The sequence below is a fragment of the Trachurus japonicus genome, chromosome 9 (assembly GCF_045865225.1).
Source record: "Trachurus japonicus isolate A0001 chromosome 9, Traja_1.0".
NCBI lineage: Eukaryota > Metazoa > Chordata > Actinopteri > Carangiformes > Carangidae > Trachurus > Trachurus japonicus.
Window position 1 is genome coordinate 15,834,384 of NC_140915.1, and position 20,503 is coordinate 15,854,886.

At 39.3% G+C, this 20,503-nt stretch overlaps 3 protein-coding genes across 4 annotated transcripts in view; all 3 read right to left on the reverse strand.

Annotated features, from left to right (window-relative positions):
* The window catches only part of LOC146981176 (nuclear factor 7, brain-like), a 454,853-nt gene extending 445,115 nt beyond the window's left edge, over positions 1 to 9,738 (reverse strand). Inside the window, exons 1-2 of one of the 2 annotated variants that reach the window (XM_085786227.1) lie at positions 8,180 to 9,738; positions 2,972 to 3,017 (exon numbers count right to left, since the gene is read on the reverse strand). In XM_085786227.1, the coding sequence (XP_085642353.1) occupies positions 2,995 to 3,017; positions 8,180 to 9,605 (1,449 nt within the window). In that variant the 5' untranslated portion in view covers positions 9,606 to 9,738 and the 3' untranslated portion in view covers positions 2,972 to 2,994. Of the gene's footprint in view, positions 1 to 2,971; positions 3,018 to 8,006 lie in introns of those variants that run through there. The other variant, XM_085786228.1, reaches the window with a different exon arrangement.
* A 2,502-nt stretch (positions 9,739 to 12,240) lies between these two features.
* LOC146981197 (nuclear factor 7, brain-like) lies at positions 12,241 to 14,013 on the reverse strand. Its single transcript, XM_085786234.1, has one exon. The coding sequence runs from the start codon at positions 13,901 to 13,903 to the stop codon at positions 12,476 to 12,478; it is 1,428 nt and encodes a 475-aa protein (XP_085642360.1). The 5' UTR covers positions 13,904 to 14,013; the 3' UTR covers positions 12,241 to 12,475.
* A 3,863-nt stretch (positions 14,014 to 17,876) lies between these two features.
* Positions 17,877 to 19,429, reverse strand: LOC146981198 (nuclear factor 7, brain-like). The gene has a single exon (XM_085786229.1). It carries the CDS (start codon positions 19,427 to 19,429, stop codon positions 17,981 to 17,983), a length of 1,449 nt encoding a protein of 482 aa, XP_085642355.1. The 3' UTR covers positions 17,877 to 17,980.
* Between the last annotated feature and the right edge of the window lie 1,074 nt (positions 19,430 to 20,503).

Here is a 20,503-nt window from a genome sequence, read left to right on the forward strand (position 1 = left end):
AAAGGAGAATGTATGTAGGCCTATGTGTGAGTGAAAGTATAGTGGAAACGGAAGGCAGCATTTATCATACAGCAGTACATACAAACAAACACATTCACACATGCCGTGCACACTGTGGTGGACTGGTAAAAGGAAGTTTCAGGTTTTGCACGATGAGGAAATAGATTTCTGTCTGTTTAAAAAAGGGTGTACACAAATGGTCGTGCAACAGTGCAAGCAGAAAAGTCAGTTTGGAGCCTTGTGAAAATTTTACAGTCAAATCAGGTCTGGGGAGCAGTGAACATCGGTGGCAACACTGAACCAGTCTCACAGCATTTTATGTTTCACCAACTGCACCTGGAAACATGCTCTGCCAACATGTCAGTGTGAATTTATTTATTATTATATTTAAAAGTTGTAGTTACTGACTCTAAATGCAGCAACTAAGTCAAAAATTAATCTTGTTCAGATGTTTTTTTCTTTGCCCCACATGTTCTCACTGATTAAGTTTTTCATCTATTCACTCAGTCATATGGCAGTCACTGTCTTTGTTCAGGCTCACAGGAGGATTTGACTCTATATCCTAGCATGCATTAGATGGATTGATTAACAAATTACATTAACAAATGACACACAAATTATTAGTTATCAGATTTTAATGTTGAGAAAGGGCACATTAAGGTTCTGGTGACATCTTTACAATCTTTCAAAGTGACATTTCATAACTTATGTTTATGACTTTTAAGGTAAATTTAAATTATTTACACATGAAATAAAGGAAACCTCCCATAATGTACTCTACTTCTATTTCTTCATCAAATATCAATCAATAATCCTCTAAAATTCACACTGAAGAGAGAGGAAAGAGGAAAACAACAAATAGTGAAAGGAATTTCAGTAAATAAATGTTGTAGCTGATTTGTCATTTGTGTTGGTTTGAAAACAAAAAACAAGTTTGAATCATTAATGAGAAATTCTTATGCTCATTGGTAAGAAAACACAAGGCAGGAGATTCAAACAGAAATTATATGTGTTATCATCACCCTTGTTGGGTCTTGAACCCACATCCTCTGACACCAAGAACCAAAAATGGTCAAAATGTCACAAATTCTGTTAACTAAACAAAAATCTGATAATACATAAATTCTATCTTGACAGCATGGGAATGATTTGTTTTTAATAAGTGTTTTAGTTCACAAGAGAAAATCTGACGTTTAAAAATACCACCAATGTATGTCTTTATATGTTTTGTGAACGATATAATTGCAAATAAAAACAAGTATAAAAAAAAAAATACCACTCTTAGATTGACTGCAGTTGTTCATATGAGAGCAGAATTCAAAATGTTCTAGAAAATTCAGTTTTTGAGATAAAATTCTGATATTTGCCAAACTTCGAACTGACTGAAAATGTATTTAGCAGGAATTGGATGGTATATGTTTACAGTCAAACGTTTTCATGCACTGTAGGCTCAATTTTTGAAAAATCTAAATTCTGTCTGGAGATGCTCTGTAGCAAGTTTGGTGACAATGGGCTCTATGCACAGCTACACCACTTCCTGAATTTAAGGCAGCTCATTTATTTCCTGTCTTACATTATTGGACAAACTGATTAATCCAGGTGTGTCTGAGTAGTCACAATGGTCAGACACACCTGGGTTAATCAGTTTGTCCAATAATGTAAGACAGGAAATGAAGGAGCTGCCTTAAATTCAGGAAGTGGTGTAGCTGTGCATAGAGCCCATTGAGCAAAAATTGTGGGAGGAGATACATTTTAAATGTTTTACAGTTATTGAAAAAAACAGAGTGATGGACTTAATAATTTGTAATGAGTTTAAGTGGACAAAAGTTTCAGCAGCATCTGGGCTACATTGTGGTGAAGTTTCAAAACTGGGGGGGGGGGGGCAAAGTCTGGTGATTTTTCAGCCATGGGAAGTATGACTTCCTCTGAAGAAGAAAGAAAGAATTCCTACTGTAGGAATACAATAGGGTCCAGGCTGCTTAATAATAATGAAGATGGAGAATCACAAAAAAGTATGATAGCTAACAGAAATGTACAGTTCAATGTAAACATGTTAAATAAAAGAAAAAAGAAAAATGCAACCTACTCTAAAATATAGAACTATTATTACAGCACATGTTTCCAAATTATCGAACAAAAAATCCCCAAATGATTGACAAACTGTCCAAAAACTGAAACACACAAAACTTCAGTACAGTGGATATTAACAACTATACAATGTTGTTTGACACACAAAATGCTGATAACCAGGATAATGAACAGATTTGATTTGCAAAGTTTTTCTCCTGATGATGGGAAACAGTTTCAGTTTCACATTTTCTCTGACAAACTCCATCTGACTCCTTAAAGCTGAGAAAGAAACACAAAACCATGACTAAAACAAGTTTTCAAGAACAGTATTTCTTACAGGCAGTACAGTGATTTGTATTAGTCTAATAAGTTATTAAATGTGTTTTAAAGGAGACATATTATACCTGTTCATATTTTCCACAAATTAAAATACATCCCAGGCGTCTTAGAGACATATCTGTGCATGCTGCGGTCAAAATACCCAGGTACACTCAGGAACACTCCCACAGAGGTTAAATACCTGGGCCTCACTCCACTGTCGTTGTCCAACTAGTGCGGACTAGTGAGACTGTTGCGTACGAACTGATGAAGCCCCTTGGATAATAATAATAATAATAATAATAATAATAATAATAATAATAATAATAATAATAATAATAATAAATTTATTTATAGAGCACTTTCCATCAAAGTGCTTTACAGAGGTTAAAAACGACAACGGATAAGAGGCAAAACGTCTTCCCAGACAAATACAAGTCCAGTTGCCTATGATTCAATTTGCCCAGGGAAAAAAATGTGTTAAAGAGCCTTCAAAAAGTGATATTTCCCCTTTAAAGACAAAATGACAGGTGAGCTGTGTAGAAGCAGGTTGGCTGTAAAGTGAGTTTAGAGTTTAATAAACCACAAACCATCATGATAGAAAAACTAACATACCTGAACATCACAGACTGATCTCAGTGGGACATATTTTGATATCAGAGGTTTTAGCATCACCAGACTTTCCGATACTGAAAAAAGGGAAGAGTTTCTCAGTGAAAGTGTCTCTGTGAGTGTAGATGATGTGAGTCATGTCTTCAGGGTCGTAGAAGGACACCAACCCCCTGTCATAGTCCAGCTGGACTCTGATCCTCTCTGGACTCTTCTTCACTGTCACAGTCTTACCAGCACCATTTATGTATTTTCCACTATAATGTATGAAACACCAAAATCCATTTTCTAAGGAAATGCCCATCTTTCCCTTCCTGTCAGTTGACTCTTTAGCCAAACCCACATACCAGTGAGGATGATCTCCCACCTCCACCTCCCAGCTGTGTTTCCCTGAGCTGAAGCCCTCAGAGCCGAATATGTGGGAATGATTGGTGTTTCTCTCTGGATTGTCAGGAAGCTGCTGCGTTTTGTCTCCACGTCTCACACTGGTCAGATCTTCAGACAGGTAGAGAATGGGACATGCACTGTTTGGGTCCAGGATGACAGGAGTGAAGTGGACCTTCTCCTTGATCTTCTCCCAGACTCTGAAGGACAGGTTGCCCAGGTGTTTGGCCTCATCTATCAGAGCTCCTGAGAGCAGCTGTGGATCTGACAGTGAGCACTGGGCTCTGGCTCTGGTCTGAGTGGCTTTATAACTGCTGAGGAACGCCACCTGGTGTTTCTGCAGCTCTTCTTCAACAGCACAGATACTGTCTGACAGAGAGGAGATCTGCTCCTCAATCATCTTCATCTCTCTGCTCATAGTCTTCCCCTTCTGCTCCTCTTCCTCCCTCAGAGCTGCCAGTCTGGACTCCTCTTCCTCTTTCAGGAGCTGGTGGAGCTTGTTGAACTCTGCTCTGATCCGCCTCTCTGTGGACGACAGCTGCTTCTTGGAGTGTTGAATCATTTCATTGCACGTTTTCTCCACTTGTTTGTATTTGTTCTTCTTGTCCTTCAGAGACTTTAAGTCAGATTTCAGCTGCTGCTTCAGGTCACTGACTGCTTCTTCTACAGGAACCACCTTGTGGTGGAGAGAAAACTCACAGACAGGACACACAACTTTCTGCTCGTCCTTACAGAACAAATAAGGAACTTCCGGATGTTTATCACACACCACCTCCTCCTTCTTCCTTTTTTTCACAGGTGGACCAGTGTTTTGCCTCTCATGAAACCAGTCAGCGAGTTCTTTAAGAGAAATGTTTACGGCTCGACAATCCTTTGAAGATTTCCTTTTACAAGTGGGACAGTTTTTGTTTTTAGCTTGTTCCCACAATTGTTGCAGGCAGCTTGAACAGAAGCTGTGGCTGCAGCTCAGAGACACAGGATCTCTGAAAGTCCCTGAACACAGTTCGCATGTCAGGTAATTTTCAATGGCAGTTTTCTCATCCATTTCCTCAGATTTCCAGATTTCTTGAAGTCAAGATCAAGACTCACCAAAGTTAAGTCCCTTCGACTTTCTCTCTACAATCCACCGAGTCTCTGTTGTTCAGTACAGATCCAAACCTGTCTCGTCTCTGCTCAGCTCTGTCTCTCAGTTTTCACTTCAGTTTCATTTACTCTGTTCTGGGTGGAGAACTGGTTGAACAGGAACTGTCATTTGTTTGTGTCTCCATCAGGTGGCACTCTTCCAGTCCTTTAGATGTTGAATGACAATTCCCTCACAAGAACCTTTGTTTTCATTATCAAATATTAACAGTTTAAAGTAAGAAAGATCAAGTTTATGTTAGTAGTTACAGTAGTTTAATATTTTTTTTAGAAACAACAACAATGAATTCTCTACCTTTTAAACAACAAAATTTTACAAAAAAAAAAAAAAAACTCCCAGCACAAATTGTAGAGCAGATTAGCAATTTATTTATTAAGAAAGGTTAACATATGCGAACAATGCGCTTCGCCTGTTGCGTCGTCAGGTTCACTCACTCACTGAACCTGACGAACGTGGCAAGGGGTCAATAAACGTCCTCTAAACGTCACTTTTCCAGTAGAGATCTGACACCTTGTACTGATGTCTCAGCTCTGACTGACAAAGTTAAAATCTACTTTCATTCCCCTTTACTGTTTCTCATAGTTAAATTATCAGCAGTAGAAAACACTGGTGTGTTGTTTTGTTACCAACAGGTGGAGCTGTCAGCTCATCAACTGGAGTTTACTAGTTTATCTAACTCACATTATTACTTCACACTTCACATTCACATTACTTCCTTTTTTTCACAGGTGGGCCAGTGTTTTGCTTCTCAAGAAACGAGTCAGCGAGTTCTTTAAGAGAAATGTTTACGGCTCGACAATCCTTTGAAGATTTCTTATTACAAGTGGGACAGTTTTTGTTTTTAGCTTGTTCCCGGAATTGTTGCAGGCAGCTTGAACAGAAGCTGTGGTTGCAGCTCAGAGACACAGGATCTCTGAAAATCCCTGAACACAGTTCGCATGTCAGGTAATTTTCAACAACAGTTTTCTCATCCATTTCCACAGATTTCCAGATTTCTTTAAATCAAGATCAAGACTCACCAAAGTTCAGTCCCTTTGACTTTCTCTCTACAATCCACCGAGTCTCTGTTGTTCAGTATAGATCCAAACCTGTGATGTAACGTCTCAGCTCTGACCAACTGTTTTCACTTTAGTTTCATTCATGTACTCTGTTCTAGGTGGAGAGATGGTTGAACAGAAACTGTTGTTTGTGCCTCCAGCGGGTGGCACTCTTGCAGTCTTACAGATGTTGAATGAAAATTCACTCAAAACTCACAAGGAACCTTTGTTTTCATTATCAAATAACAGTTGAGAGACCACATCCTGAAAGTTTTATGTCCTTGACTTTCCTTGAATATTTCCATTTCGTGTTACTGATATAATATAAAAAATATATAGATTCTCTACCTTTTAAACCATAAACTTTTGAGCTTTAATGTTTTTTTCTATTCCAAAAAGGAAAATATGATCTTTTGTTATATCAATTTAAAGTAGATGTCAGTGTGTTCAACACATTTTGATAATCAGCACTCTCCTCATTCTGTCCTGTTGAGGCCACAGGTTTTAACAAATTAATAAAATATATTTTATTTATTGCTTCTTCTTAATTTTTTTAAAGCATTTCTCATATAGTCACATTTAGAAAAGTCTAGGTTTGGTCCTTTAAACTGCCCATATCCATATAAAAAAAAAACATCAATTCTATAATGTTATATTGTTTACGTAATACACTCTGTTGACAGTGTTTTGTTTTTTTTTAAGACCAAGTTTTTATATTCAACTCAATTCTTACCACTGCTTATAATTGACACATATAGAAATGCAGAAAAATTGAAGGAAGGGTCTAAGTGCCAGAATATGAATCAACTATTTTATAGACCAATTTAGTCAATTATAGTGACACTCTGCCTCTTGTCCTCCTCTGAATCTAACCTTGCGTGGCATTGAAACTGCCGTGGAAATGTAGTACTGTCTGTAAGTGATGAAAATCACAACTGAAGAAAGGTATTTGTTAGAGTCAGTGAATGTCACACTGTGGCTGATTCAGGCTCTTGATGTTTACTACAAATCATCTCATTCTTCTTTCCCAGTTCTGTCTCTGATGATCCAGATCCTTCAGTGCAAAGTTCACCAGTGGAGAATTCTTTGAAGATTTCCTCTCACAAACGGTACAGTCTCTGTTTTTATCTTTTTCCAACAACAGCAAGACTCAACAAGTTTTAATGTGTCCTCAACTTTCTGCTGACCGTCCTCCAAACGTCTCTTTTCCAGTAGAGATCTGACACCTTGTGCTGACGTCTCAGCTCTGATTGACAAAGTTAAAATCTACTTTCATTCCCCTTTACTGTTTCTCATAGTTAAATTATCAGCAGTAGAAAACACTGGTATGTTGTTTTGTTACCAGCAGGTGGAGCTGTCAGCTCATCAACTGGAGTTTAGTAGTTTATCCAACTCACATTATTTCCTTGTCGATCAGTTGGTTCCCAAACACAACTGATGACATCCCATGTTCAGTTGATGTGTGAACATTTTAACAGCCTGACTGACACTAAACCAGCATGTGTGTGATTGTGCTTCATATATTTAAAACGAGGGAGTCACAGCTGCACTGACAACACTGAGCTGGTTTCTCTTTGTAGGCTGTCCCCCCAAAAATATAAAGAAAAAACACAAGGCAGGAGATTCACATGGATGCAACGTAAATAATGATAAAAAATAATTTCTGAATGTGTCTGACACTTAATGGAAATGTACTTTTCGTTGCAAAGAAAGGAAAATCATAAGATATTCGTCATAACACTGAATTCAGACTACATTACACCACCTGTTTCCAGACAGTAAAACAACTGATCAAAAATTCTTAGTGTTAATCAAAGGATCAAAAAAATAAAAATGAACTCATGGTTTAACCAGTTTATTTGATCATCATAAAAACGTCAACATAAAGAAAAAACTCAAGGAAGTTGATTCACATGGCTGAAACAGAAATACCAGTAATAATGATTATAGAGAATTACAGAAACCTGAAAGCACAAATTTACATTGTAAATTAAAAAAAATCTTGAGATGCAACTTCAGATAAAGCATAAAACTATCATTCTAGCACATGTTTCCAAAGTACAAAACAAAAGACCAAAAACTGATGATGATGATGATGATGATGATGATGATGATGATCACAAAACTGAAACAAGCAAAAACATCAGTATAGTGGATATAAACTACAATGTTGTTGGATAATGAACATATTTGATTTGTAAAGTTTTCCCCTTGATGATGTGAAACAGTTTCAGCATTTTGATTTCACATTTTCTCACATATTAATCTTTATAGAAGTGACACAATCCACAAACTTATTCTGTTTTCTAAAAACTGAGAAAGAAACACAAAATTATGACAATGATGCAGAAACAGGTCTGGGTGAGTCTCCATGGAAACAACAAATAAAGATAAAACAGACTTATTGAAAAATACTTGATGGAAGAAAAAAGTCTAATAACTTCAAGAACAGTATTTCTTACAGGCAGTACAGTGATGATGATCAGTCTAATGAGATATTAATTGAATATGGTGAGCAGGTGTAGAAGCAGGTTGCCTGTAAAGTGTGATGATGAGTTTAGAGTTTAATAAACCTCAAACCATCATGATAGAAGAACTAACGCCCCTGAACGTCACAGACTGATCTCAGTGGGACACATTTTGATATCAGTGGTTTTGGCATCTCCAGCTTTTCCAACGCCAAAATAAGGGAAGAGTTTCTCAGTGAAAGCGTCTCTGTAAGAGCAGATGCCCGTCATGTCTTCAGCGTCGTAGAAGGACACCTCCCCCCTGTCATAGTCCAGCTGGACTCTGATCCTCTGGAGACTCTTCTTCACTGTCAAAGTCTCACCAACACCATTGGCGTATTCTCCATCACCATACAATAAACACCAGACTCCATATTTTGGTGAAACAAATATCTTTCCCTTCCTGTCAACTGACTCTTTAGCTAAACCCACATTCCAGTCAGGATGATCTCCCACCTCCACCTCCCAGCTGTGTTTCCCTGAGCTGAAGCCCTCAGAGCCCAGTATGTGGGTATGATTAGTGTTTCTCTCTGGATTGTCAGGAAGCTGCTGCTCTTTGTCTCCATATCTCACACTGGTCAGATCATCAGACAGATGGAGGCGGGGATGTGCAGTGTTTGGGTCCAGGATGACAGGAGTGAAGTGGACCTTCTCCTTGATCTTCTCCCAGACTCTGAAGGACAGGTTGCCCAGGTGTTTGGCCTCATCTATCAGAGCTCCTGAGAGCAGCTGTGGATCTGACAGTGAGCACTGGGCTCTGGCTCTGGTCTGAGTGGCTTTATAACTGCTGAGGAACGCCACCTGGTGTTTCTGCAGCTCTTCTTCAACAGCACAGATACTGTCTGACAGAGAGGAGATCTGCTCCTCAATCATCTTCATCTCTCTGCTCATAGTCTTCCCCTTCTGCTCCTCTTCCTCCCTCAGAGCTGCCAGTCTGGACTCCTCTTCCTCTTTCAGGAGCTGGTGGAGCTTGTTGAACTCTGCTCTGATCCGCCTCTCTGTGGACGACAGCTGCTTCTTGGAGTGTTGAATCATTTCATTGTATATTTCCTCTGCTTCCTCATATATGTCCAACTTATCCTGCAGAGACTTTAAGTCAGATTTCAGCTGCTCCTTCAGGCCACTGACTATTTGTTCTACAGGAACCACCTTGTGACTCTGGTGGAGAGAAAACTCACAGACAGGACACACAGCTTTCTGCTCGTCCTCACAGAACCAATAAGGAACTTCTGGATGTTCATCACACACAACCTCCTCCTTCTGTTTATCCTCCTGCTCCCCTGTCTCCGGTGAACCAGATTTCTGCCTCTCAAGAAAGGAGTCAGCCAGTTCTTTGAGAGAATAGTTTATGAATTGAGAATCCTTTGACGATTTCCTTTTACAAATGGGACAGTTTTTGTTTTTAGCTTGTTCCCAGAATTGTTGCAGGCAGCTTGAACAGAAGCTGTGGTTGCAGCTCAGAGACACAGGATCTCTGAAAGTCTCTGAACAAACATGGCAATTGAGGAAACTTTCAATAAGAGCAATCTTCTCAGCCATTTCCTCTGATTTCCAGGTTTCTTTCGATTATAAGACTCACTAAAGCTCAGTCCCGCTGACTTTCTCTCAAGAATCCACCGAGTCTGTGTTGTTCAGTGCAGATCCAAGCCTGTAATGTGACGTCTCGTCTCTGCTCTGCTCAATTTTGCTCAAGTACTTTCAGTTTCATTTACTCTGTTCTGAGTGGAGAACTGGTTAAACAGAAACTGTCACGTGTTTGTGGCACAAATACAGACGCTGGATGAAAAATCATGTGAGGATGAGCCATGTCATGCAGACTCAGGCAGGTAACGTTAAATAAACAAACACAGGTGATACACACTGGGTAATACCAAGAGGGAGAAGAAAGGAAGACGAGACATGGATTTAAAAATAAAACAGAAAATAAGACAACCATGATAGCAGGGAGCACAGGAAGCCAGAACAAAATAAAACAGGAAATCAGGACACAGACTATGACAAAATAGTAGGGGCAAGTGCAACAGTGTGTGAATTGAGAAACAGCAATTGTTTGGTTTTTCCAAGACCAAGTTTTTATATTCCACTCAATTCTTACCACTGTTTATAAAGAAGCAATGCTGAAAAAACGAAGGTAGGGCCTAAATGCCAGAATATCAATCAACTATCTTATAGACCAATTTATCAACTAAATCAATTCTAGTGACACTCTGCCTATTGTCCTCCTCTGAATCCAACCTTACATGACATTAAAACTGTTGTGGAAATATAGTACTGTAAGTGATGAAGGTTATTTTTTTAATGACTGACTGTGGCAGTCGATCAGAGCAGAGTTTGCTCATAGCTTTGGGTTTATTCTGTAAATCAATATTAATCCTGTAGTTCTTTGATTCTTCAGATTATTGCTGATCTCCAGCATAGAAACAAGTTTGGGTGACTTTTCATGGAAACACAAAGTTAAAGATATTGAAACAAACAACTGAAGAAAAGTAATTGTTAAGAGTCAGTGAATGTCACACTGTGGCTGATTCAGGCTCTTGATGTTTACTACAAATCATCTCCATCTTCTTATTTCCCAGTTCTGTCTCTGATGATCCAGATCCTTCAGTGCAAAGTTCACCAGTGGAGAATCCTTTGAAGATTTCATTTCACAAACGGTACAGTTTCTGTTTTTATCTGTTTACAACAACAGCAAGACTCAACAAGTTTTAATGTGTCCTCAACTTTCTGCTGACCGTCCTCTAAACGTGTCTTTTCTAGTAGAGATCTGACACCTTGTACTGACGTCTCAGCTCTGACCGACAAAGTTAAAATCTACTTTCATTCCCCTTTACTGTTTCTCGTGGTGAAATTATCAGCAGTAGAAAACACTGGTGTGTTTTTTTGTTACCAGCAGGTGGAGCTGTCAGCTCAACTGGAGTTTACTAGTTTATCCAACTCACATCATTTCCTTGTCTATCAGCTGGTTTCCAAACACAACTGATGACATCCCATGTTCAGTTCATGTGTGAACATTTTAACAGCCTGACTGACACTAAACCAGCATGTGTGTGTGATTGTGCTTCATATTTAAAATGAGGGAATTCACAGTTGCACTGACAACACTGAGCTGGCTTCTCTTCGTAGGCTCTTTCACTCCCCCCCCTCCCCGAGTCCCTCTGTTTTCAACCTTTTTCAATCATTTCTCTGCAGCTGGCTCTTTCTAGTTTCCCCTCTGTCTCTTTTAGTCAGTTTGGGTTTCTTCTGTATAATAATATTAATCCTCTAGTTCTCTGATTGTTCAGATTATTGCTCTGTTCTCTTACGTGCTACACGTGTTTCTCTAACGTCAAGAAAATGTGTTAAGGTGTTATCAATAAAACAACAATTTAAATAGAAAATTCAATGTCTGTGTGTACACACAGGTAAGACTGCATCACAGCTTTAAGAGTTTATTGATAGAAGTAACTCAGAACAAATTAACTCATGTTTTACCAGAGTATTTGTTCACTGCAAAGAAAAATAAAAAAGACAAGGCAGGAGATCCACATGGATGTAACAGAAATAATGATAACAATACAGTATTATTACTGTGTCTGACACTTAATGGAAATATTTCATTGTAAAAACTGTAAATAAAGTAAAAACAGAAGATAAAAGTCATAACATTGAATTCAGACCATATTACACCATCTGTTTCCAGACTGTTAAACTAAAGACCCCAAATTTATGGAATAGTGAAAGTAGCTAAGGATCAAAACTGAAACTAAATGAAAGATATTTGATAATGACAAAAAAAGAAAATCACAACATGATGAAAACACTTAAGGAAGTTGATTCACATGGATGAAACAGAAATGATTGAGATTTGGCATAAAGAAAATGTCTGATAGTTAACAAAGGTTATATTTAATTTTAAACATGGTAAAAAGAAAAACGGACATGGAATTTGTAAAATATAAAACTATTATTATTATAGCACATACAGTGTTGTTTAACACAGATCAAGATGCTGATAACCAGGATAATATTTGGATTTATGATGTGAAACAGTTTCAACATTCTGTTTTCACATTTTTCTCACATATTAATATTGATTACATGACACAACCTACACATTAAATCTGTTTTCTAAAAGCTGAGAGAAACACAAAATTATGACTACATGATGTAAATGACACCAAATAAAGATAAAAAGAGACTTATTGAAAAATACTTGATGAAAGAAAAAAGTCAAACAACTTCAAGAAGAGTATTTCTTACAGGCAGTACAGTGATGATGATCAGTCTAATGAGATATTAATCAAATGTGTGTTAAAGACAAAATGACAAGTGAGCAGGTGTAGAAGCAGGGTGGCTGTAAAGTGTGATGATGAGTTAAGAGTTTAATAAACCTCAAACCATCATGATAGAAAAACTAACGTCCCTGAACATCACAGACTGATCTCAGTGGGACAGATTTTGATATCAGAGGTTTTACCATCACCAGGCCTTCCAATATAGAGAAGTGGGAGGAGTTTCTCAGTGAAAGTGTCTCTGTAAGTGTAGATGTGAGTCATGTCTTCAGCGTCGAAGAAGGACACCTCCCCCCCGTCATAGTCCAGCTGGACTCTGATCCTCTGGAGACTCTTCTCCACTGTCACAGGCCGACTAACACCATTGGTGTATTTTCCATCATAGTGCCTTAAACACCAGACTCCATATTCGGGTGAAGGGTATCGTTCTCTCTTCCTCTCAACTGACTCTTTTGCCAAACCCACATTCCAGTAAGGATGATCTCCCACCTCCACCTCCCAGCTGTGTTTCCCTGAGCTGAAGCCCTCGGAGCCCAGAACAGTGGCATACTTAATAAATCTCTCTGGATTGTTAGGACGCTGCTGTCTTGATGGGTTCCCATATCTCACACTGGTCAGATCATCAGACAGATGGAGGCGGGGATGTGCAGTGTTTGGGTCCAGGATGACAGGAGTGAAGTGGACCTTCTCCTTGATCTTCTCCCAGACTCTGAAGGACAGGTTGCCCAGGTGTTTGGCCTCATCTATCAGAGCTCCTGAGAGCAGCTGTGGATCTGACAGTGAGCACTGGGCTCTGGCTCTGGTCTGAGTGGCTTTATAACTGCTGAGGAACGCCACCTGGTGTTTCTGCAGCTCTTCTTCAACAGCACAGATACTGTCTGACAGAGAGGAGATCTGCTCCTCAATCATCTTCATCTCTCTGCTCATAGTCTTCCCCTTCTGCTCCTCTTCCTCCCTCAGAGCTGCCAGTCTGGACTCCTCTTCCTCTTTCAGGAGCTGGTGGAGCTTGTTGAACTCTGCTCTGATCCGCCTCTCTGTGGACGACAGCTGCTTCTTGGAGTGTTCAATCATTTCATTGTATGTTTTCTCCACTTTTTTGTATTTTTTCCTCTTGTCCCGCAGAGACTTTAAGTCAGATTTCAGCTGCTCCTTCAGGTCACTGACTGCTTCTTCTACAGGAACCACCTTGTGACTCTGGTGGACGGAAACCTCACAGACAGAACAAAAAGCTCTGTCTTCATCCTTACAGAACAATTTAGTTTCGTCTTCATGTTTCCCACAAACCGCTGTTTGTTTTTCATGTTGCTTTTCGGTCTCTGATGATCCAGATTTCTGTCTCCCAGCAAAGGAATCAGCCAGATCCTTCAGAGTTAAATTCACCCCTGGCTCATCGTTTGAAGATTTCCGTTTACAAATGGGACAGTTTTTGTTTTTAGCTTGCTCCCAGAATTGTTGCAGGCAGCTTGAACAGAAGCTGTGGTTGCAGCTCAGAGACACAGGATCTCTGAAAGTCTCTGAACACACATGACAACTCAGGAAATGCTCCAAGAGAGCTCTCTCAGCCATTTCACACACAACAGCAGCAACAAGACTCACCAAGTTACTGAGTCCTCAACTCTCCTCTTACAGTCCTCTAAATGTGTGTTTTCCAGTAGATATACACACCCTGTAATGGCGTCTCGGATCCGATCGGACCGCAGTAAAGTGAGCCGCTGTTTGCGAGATAGTGGTAAAGTGAGCCGCTGTTTGATTTTCGTTGGGCGCGTGCTACAGTAAATACGGTAGGCACGGTTCTCGAGCAAAGTGAAGGTCCTGAAAGATACATAAAGCCTATGTGCTTTTACTGGAGAAATGTGGAGGAAAATCACTTACAAGATTAATCAACTTTTTAGTTATATTTCACTGCCGTAAAGGGGAGAAAAATCACCTTTCATCGACATTTTACTGTAGAAATGTGGAGAAAAATTTATTTAAAACGACCCCTATAATAAAAGCCATTTACAGTATGCTGACCTTTGACCTTACCTCACACCAATTTCTTCATAGGTGTGTTCCTCATTTCTTTTGCATACTGTTCCTGGGGTCTTATTCTACTTCTGATATCATTTTGGTGGCATTCTACTGTAGAAATGTGGAGAAAAATAACCTTAAAGTCACCCCTATAATAAAACCCAGTTACAGTATGCTGACCTTTGACCTTACGTCAGATCAATTCCTTCATATGTGTGTTCTTCATTTCTTTTGAATATTGTTCCTGACATCTCACTCTACTTCTGATATCATTTTGGTGGCATTCTACTGTAGAAATGTGGAGAAAAATAACCTTAAAGTCACCCCTATAATAATAAATCATTATGGGTGCGATTTTTAAAATGATTTTTCTCCACATTTCTACAGTAGAATGCCACCAAAATGATACCAGAAGTAGAGTGAGATGTCAGGAACAATATTCAAAAGAAATGAAGAACACACATATGAAGGAATTGATCTGACATAAGGTCAAAGGTCAGCATACTGTAACTGGGTTTTATTATAGGGGTGACTTTAAGGTTATTTTTCTCCACATTTCTACCGTAGAATACCACCAAAATGATATCAGAAGTAGAGTGAGATGTCAGGAACAGTATGCAAAAGAAATGAGGAGCACACCTATGAAGGAATTGATGTGACGTAAGGTCAAAGGTCAGCATACTGTAACTGGGTTTTATTATAGGGGTGACTTTAAGGTTATTTTTCTCCACATTTCTACAGTAGAATGCCACCAAAATCATATCAGAAGTAGAATAAGACCCCAGGAACAGTATGCAAAAGAAATGAGGAAGACACCTATGAAGGAATTGGTGTGAGGTAAGGTCAAAGGTCAGCATACAGTAAATGGCTTTTATTATAGGGGTCGTTTTAAATAAATTTTTCTCCACATTTCTACAGTAAGATGTCGATGAAAGGTGATTTTTCTCCCCTTTACGGCAGTGAAATATAACTAAAAAGTTGATTAATCTTGTAAGTGATTTTCCTCCACATTTCTCCAGTAAAAGCACATAGGCTTTATGTATCTTTCAGGACCTTCACTTTGCTCGAGAACCGTGCCTACCGTATTTACTGTAGCACGCGCCCAACGAAAATCAAACAGCGGCTCACTTTACCACTATCTCGCAAACAGCGGCTCACTTTACCGCGGTCCGATCGGCACTGTCAATTTCATTTACCTCTGTCAATGATTATGACTTGAACACACTGTCATGTTGTTCTGTCACCAGCAGGTGGTGATATGGACACATCAACTGGAGTTTAACATTTTACTTAGACACAACTTAATTTCCTTGTTTATCACATGTTTTCAAGACAAAACCAATGACACCTCATGTTTAATTTTAATTCAAGAATACAGATGATTTTTAATGAGACATATAAGAAGGTTTATGGAAGTTTAAGTGTGAACATCTTAACAGTCTGACTGACACTGAACCAGTTTGACAAAGTTTTTATTTTCTCTGTCACTGTAGCAGGAAACATATTGAGCTTGTTTACCTCTAGTTGCTTTTTCATTATGGTTTTATTCACTCACATTCATCTGTACTCATATTGCAATCCTACTATTTAGTGTTTATTGTCAAGATCCTGCTCCCTCCCTGTTATTGTATTATGTATTTCCCTTGCTGATAAGGAAATTATACAAAATAATTGTTAAAAAAAAATTGCAATTTAATTACACAATGTACATTCCCAAGAAAAGTATTTTATTTGTGCACAAAAAAAAACTGATGATTCACTATTACAAAAGTTCTGTTGATGGAAAAAAAAAGTTTTTCAAAATACACAAGCACATATAGTTTTGCATTGTGTAAAACCAAAAACAGTTATTTAAAAAATGGTTTTAAAAAGATAAAATAGAGCAAAATATGACAAAAAATAAATAAAACCACAAAAAATAAATAAAACCACAACTGTTTCCCCTGTTTTGAAAATGAGTTCTGACTTTTTCTCAGAATTCTGTCTTTAGACTCACTTTCTTCTTCCAGGGGCTCTAATCCTCTTCCATATATCCATATATTCCATATATCAGGCTTTTGAATTCAAAGATGAGCTGCCAGACAAATAAATTTCCCCTCTGGGGATTAATAAAGTTATTTTTATTCCTAAACTGAAACAAACAAAACATACAGTGGATGTAAACTACTGTACAATGTTGTCGGACACAAAACCAGACACTGACAACCAGGATCAGGAAGAGATTTGATTTGTAAAGTTTTTCTCCTGATGATGTGTAACAGTTTCAGCATTTTGTTTTCAAGTGTTGTCAGATATTAATCTTGATTTTAATGAGTGACACAACCTGCAGTCTAAGAAAAAAAAACACAAAATTATTACTGATATAGAAACAAGTTCACCAAATGAAGATTAAAACAGACTTATTGAAAAATACAGTATTTGATGAAAGAAAAAAGACAAACATTTTTTTAAAGCTATCCACAAGTTTACGAACATCATCTATGGTCAAAACCGGAAGTCGATTTTGCATGTTTCCTTTTCCATGGTTTTCAGTTGTTGTCATAGTTGCGGTAAACACATGGATCTACTGTATTAACGCTGGCTTTTAACACGGATGTCAATTTGTGTGATATCCATTGTTAAAAGCTGGTGTGATGATCCATGCGTTTTACAGATTTTCACTGGGAAAAAAAAATTCATGCATTTACCGCGACTACCGAAACCATAAACATAAAATTCCACCGGAAGAGCTAAACCGGCTTACGTTTTTGACATTTGGAAAAAGGCGGATAGTGCGTAACTTCTGTCACCCCCTAGAGGATTTCTGCATTATTACAACGATTCGGCCGACACCTATATATGGCGTATGGCCCGGTGTAACCCGCACCTCTCCTCCCCACCGCTACCATTCGTCTCTTTCTTCGCCAACAGACCTTCTGCCGAACGGGAAGGCTTTTTCTTTTTAGTAGAATCCACTTCTGAACCTCTTGGTCGCTTCTTCGGCCGCTCCGCCATGTTACTTATAGCAGCGGAGTGCTCTCCTCCCCCCTCCCTTCTCTTTGTCAGGTAAAACTGATGCTGCGTTCCAGGCAGGCTTTTGAACCCGTAAGTTACGGCTTCAAGTCACAAATTTGTAGCGTTCCAGGCAACCCGTAACTCGTGTTTTTCCGACCTGTTACCTGTGAAAGTCACTATAACGGCCACTCGTAACTTCCGACCCGTGAACTCATACCAGATCGAACTGGTACGACTTCACAGGTCGGAAAAACATAAGTTATGGGTTGCCTGGAACGCACCATTATTTCCTGTGCACCAGCGCAGGAATGTCGCCAAAGACACTAAATACAAAAAGAACAAATACTGAAAAATACCGCAAGGTGTTAGAGGAGCCGTACGGCTTAATCAGTATTGTATCATCTCCTCTTGTAGTGGCTTGGGTGGAATGGATATTTACAGACACGTAGAAGTTACGCACTATAGCTTTAAGTAGGCTATGTAAAAGAGGCAGTATGTGACGATGACTGGTCTATGGAAGTAGTGTTTTAAAGACAAAATGACAGGTGAGCAGGTGTAGAAGCAGGTTGGCTGTAAAGTGTGATGATGAGTTTAATAAACCTCAAACCATCATGAAAGAAAAACTAACATACCTGAACATCACAGACTGATCTCAGTGGGACAGATTTTGATGTCAGTGGTTTTAGCATCACCAGCCTTTGCAATAGTGAAATAAGGGAAGAGTTTCTCAGTGAAAGTGTCTCTGTGAGTGTAGATGTGAGTCATGTCTTCAGGGTCGTAGAAGGACACCTCCCCCCTGTCATAGTCCAGCTGGACTCTGATCCTCTGGAGACTCTTCTCCACTGTCACAGGCTCACCAACACCATTGGTGTATTTTCCACTGCGATACAATAAACACCAGACTCCATATTCTGGTGAAGCAAATATCTTTCCCTTCCTGTTAACGGACTCTTTTGCCAAACCCACATTCCAGCGAGGATGATCTCCCACCTCCACCTCCCAGCTGTGTTTCCCTGAGCTGAAGCCCTCGGAGCCCAGTATGTGGGTATGATTAGTCCACCTCTCTGGATTGTCAGGAAGCTGGTGATATGTATCTTCATTTCTCACACTGGTCAGGTCAACAGACAGATGGAGGCAGGGACTTGCAGTGTTTGGGTCCAGGATGACAGGAGTGAAGTGGACCTTCTCCTTGATCTTCTCCCAGACTCTGAAGGACAGGTTGCCCAGGTGTTTGGCCTCATCTATCAGAGCTCCTGAGAGCAGCTGTGGATCTGACAGTGAGCACTGGGCTCTGGCTCTGGTCTGAGTGGCTTTATAACTGCTGAGGAACGCCACCTGGTGTTTCTGCAGCTCTTCTTCAACAGCACAGATACTGTCTGACAGAGAGGAGATCTGCTCCCCAATCATCTTCATCTCTCTGCTCATAGTCTTCCCCTTCTGCTCCTCTTCCTCCCTCAGAGCTGCCAGTCTGGACTCCTCTTCCTCTTTCAGGAGCTGGTGGAGCTTGTTGAACTCTGCTCTGATCTGCCTCTCTGTGGACGACAGCTGCTTCTTGGAGTATTGAAGAATTTTATTGTATGTTTCCTCCACTTGTTTGTGTTTGTTCTTCTTGTCCTGCAGAGACTTTAAGTCAGATTTCAGCTGCTCCTTCAGGTCAGTGACTGCTTCTTCTACAGGAACCACCTTGTGACTCTGGTGGAGAGAAAACTCACAGACAGGACACACAGCTCTATCTTCATCCTTACAGAACAATTTTGGTTCCTCTTCATGTTTACTACAAACCACCTCCTCCGTCTTTCTTTTTTTCACAGGTGAACCACTGTCAACAAAGTCAGCCTCTGATGACCCAGATTTATGTCTCCCAGCAAAGGCATCAGCCAGATCCTTTAGTGTAAAATTGACATCTAGAAAATCCTTTGACGATCTCCTTTTACAAGTGGGACAGTTTTTGTTTTTAGCTTGTTCCCAGGATTGTTGCAGGCAGCTTGAACAGAAGCTGTGGTTGCAGCTCAGAGACACAGGATCTCTGAAAATCTCTGAACACACGTTGCAACTCAGGTAACGTTCCAAGAGAGCTCTCTCAGCCATTTCACACACAACAGCAGCAACAAGACTCACCAAGTTATTTCTCCTCTTACAGTCCTCTAAACGTGTTTTCCAGTAGATATACACACCCTGTAATGGCGTCTCAGCTCCAATCTGTAATATCAAATTTATTTCAGTCAACCTCTGTTAATGATTATCTCACACACAGTCAAGTTGTCACTGGTAGATAGAGCTATAAACACGTCAGCTGGAGTTCAACGTTTTACTGTAGTTGATTCACAACTTACTGTAATTTCCTTGTTTATCAGTTTTCTTTTCAAGACGCAATGAAACCAGTGGTGGTTTAGGTGTGAACATTTGAACAGCCGACTGACACTGAACCAGTTTAACCGTGTTTTTATTCACTGTCGCAGGAAACATATTAAGCTTGTTCACCTCCAGTTGCTTTTTCATTACGGTTTTATTCACTCACATTCATCTGTGTATTGCAATCCTACTATTTAGTGTTTATTGTCAAGATCCTGCTCCCTCCCTGTTATTGTATTATGTATTTCCCTTGCTAAAATCTACACATTGTACTTTATTGTAGTACAAGTAGATACCGCTATTGTTTTAAGAGCAGATTTCATGGCAACTTTACACATGGACTCCTTACAATTGTTGAATTATTTTGTATAGAAATGTTCATATTTTAATGCGAAAATCTGGCAAAGAAATAATTTAACTACACACTGTACACTCCCAAGGAATGTCATTTATTTGTGCACAAAAAACTGATGACCCACAACAAAAGTTCTGTTGATGGAATAAAAAAAAGCTTTTCAAAATGCATAAGCACATAAAGTTAGAAACATCTTAGATCTGCATTGTGTAAAACCAAAAACAGTTATTAAAATGGTATATGGCACATGAAGTTTTATAAATATGCTTAACATTGTACATCAGAATTAAAGAAAGCAAAAGGAGAACTATATAAATTTTATGGAGATGGAGTGCTGCTGGTGCAAAGGTTAAAGGCTTGGATGTGGGGATTTCCTGTTGGTTCTTTTCTGCCGTCAGTCATCATGGGAAATGTCAATTCTCTGCCTGTGATGACCTGGAGATATTGGTGAAGAC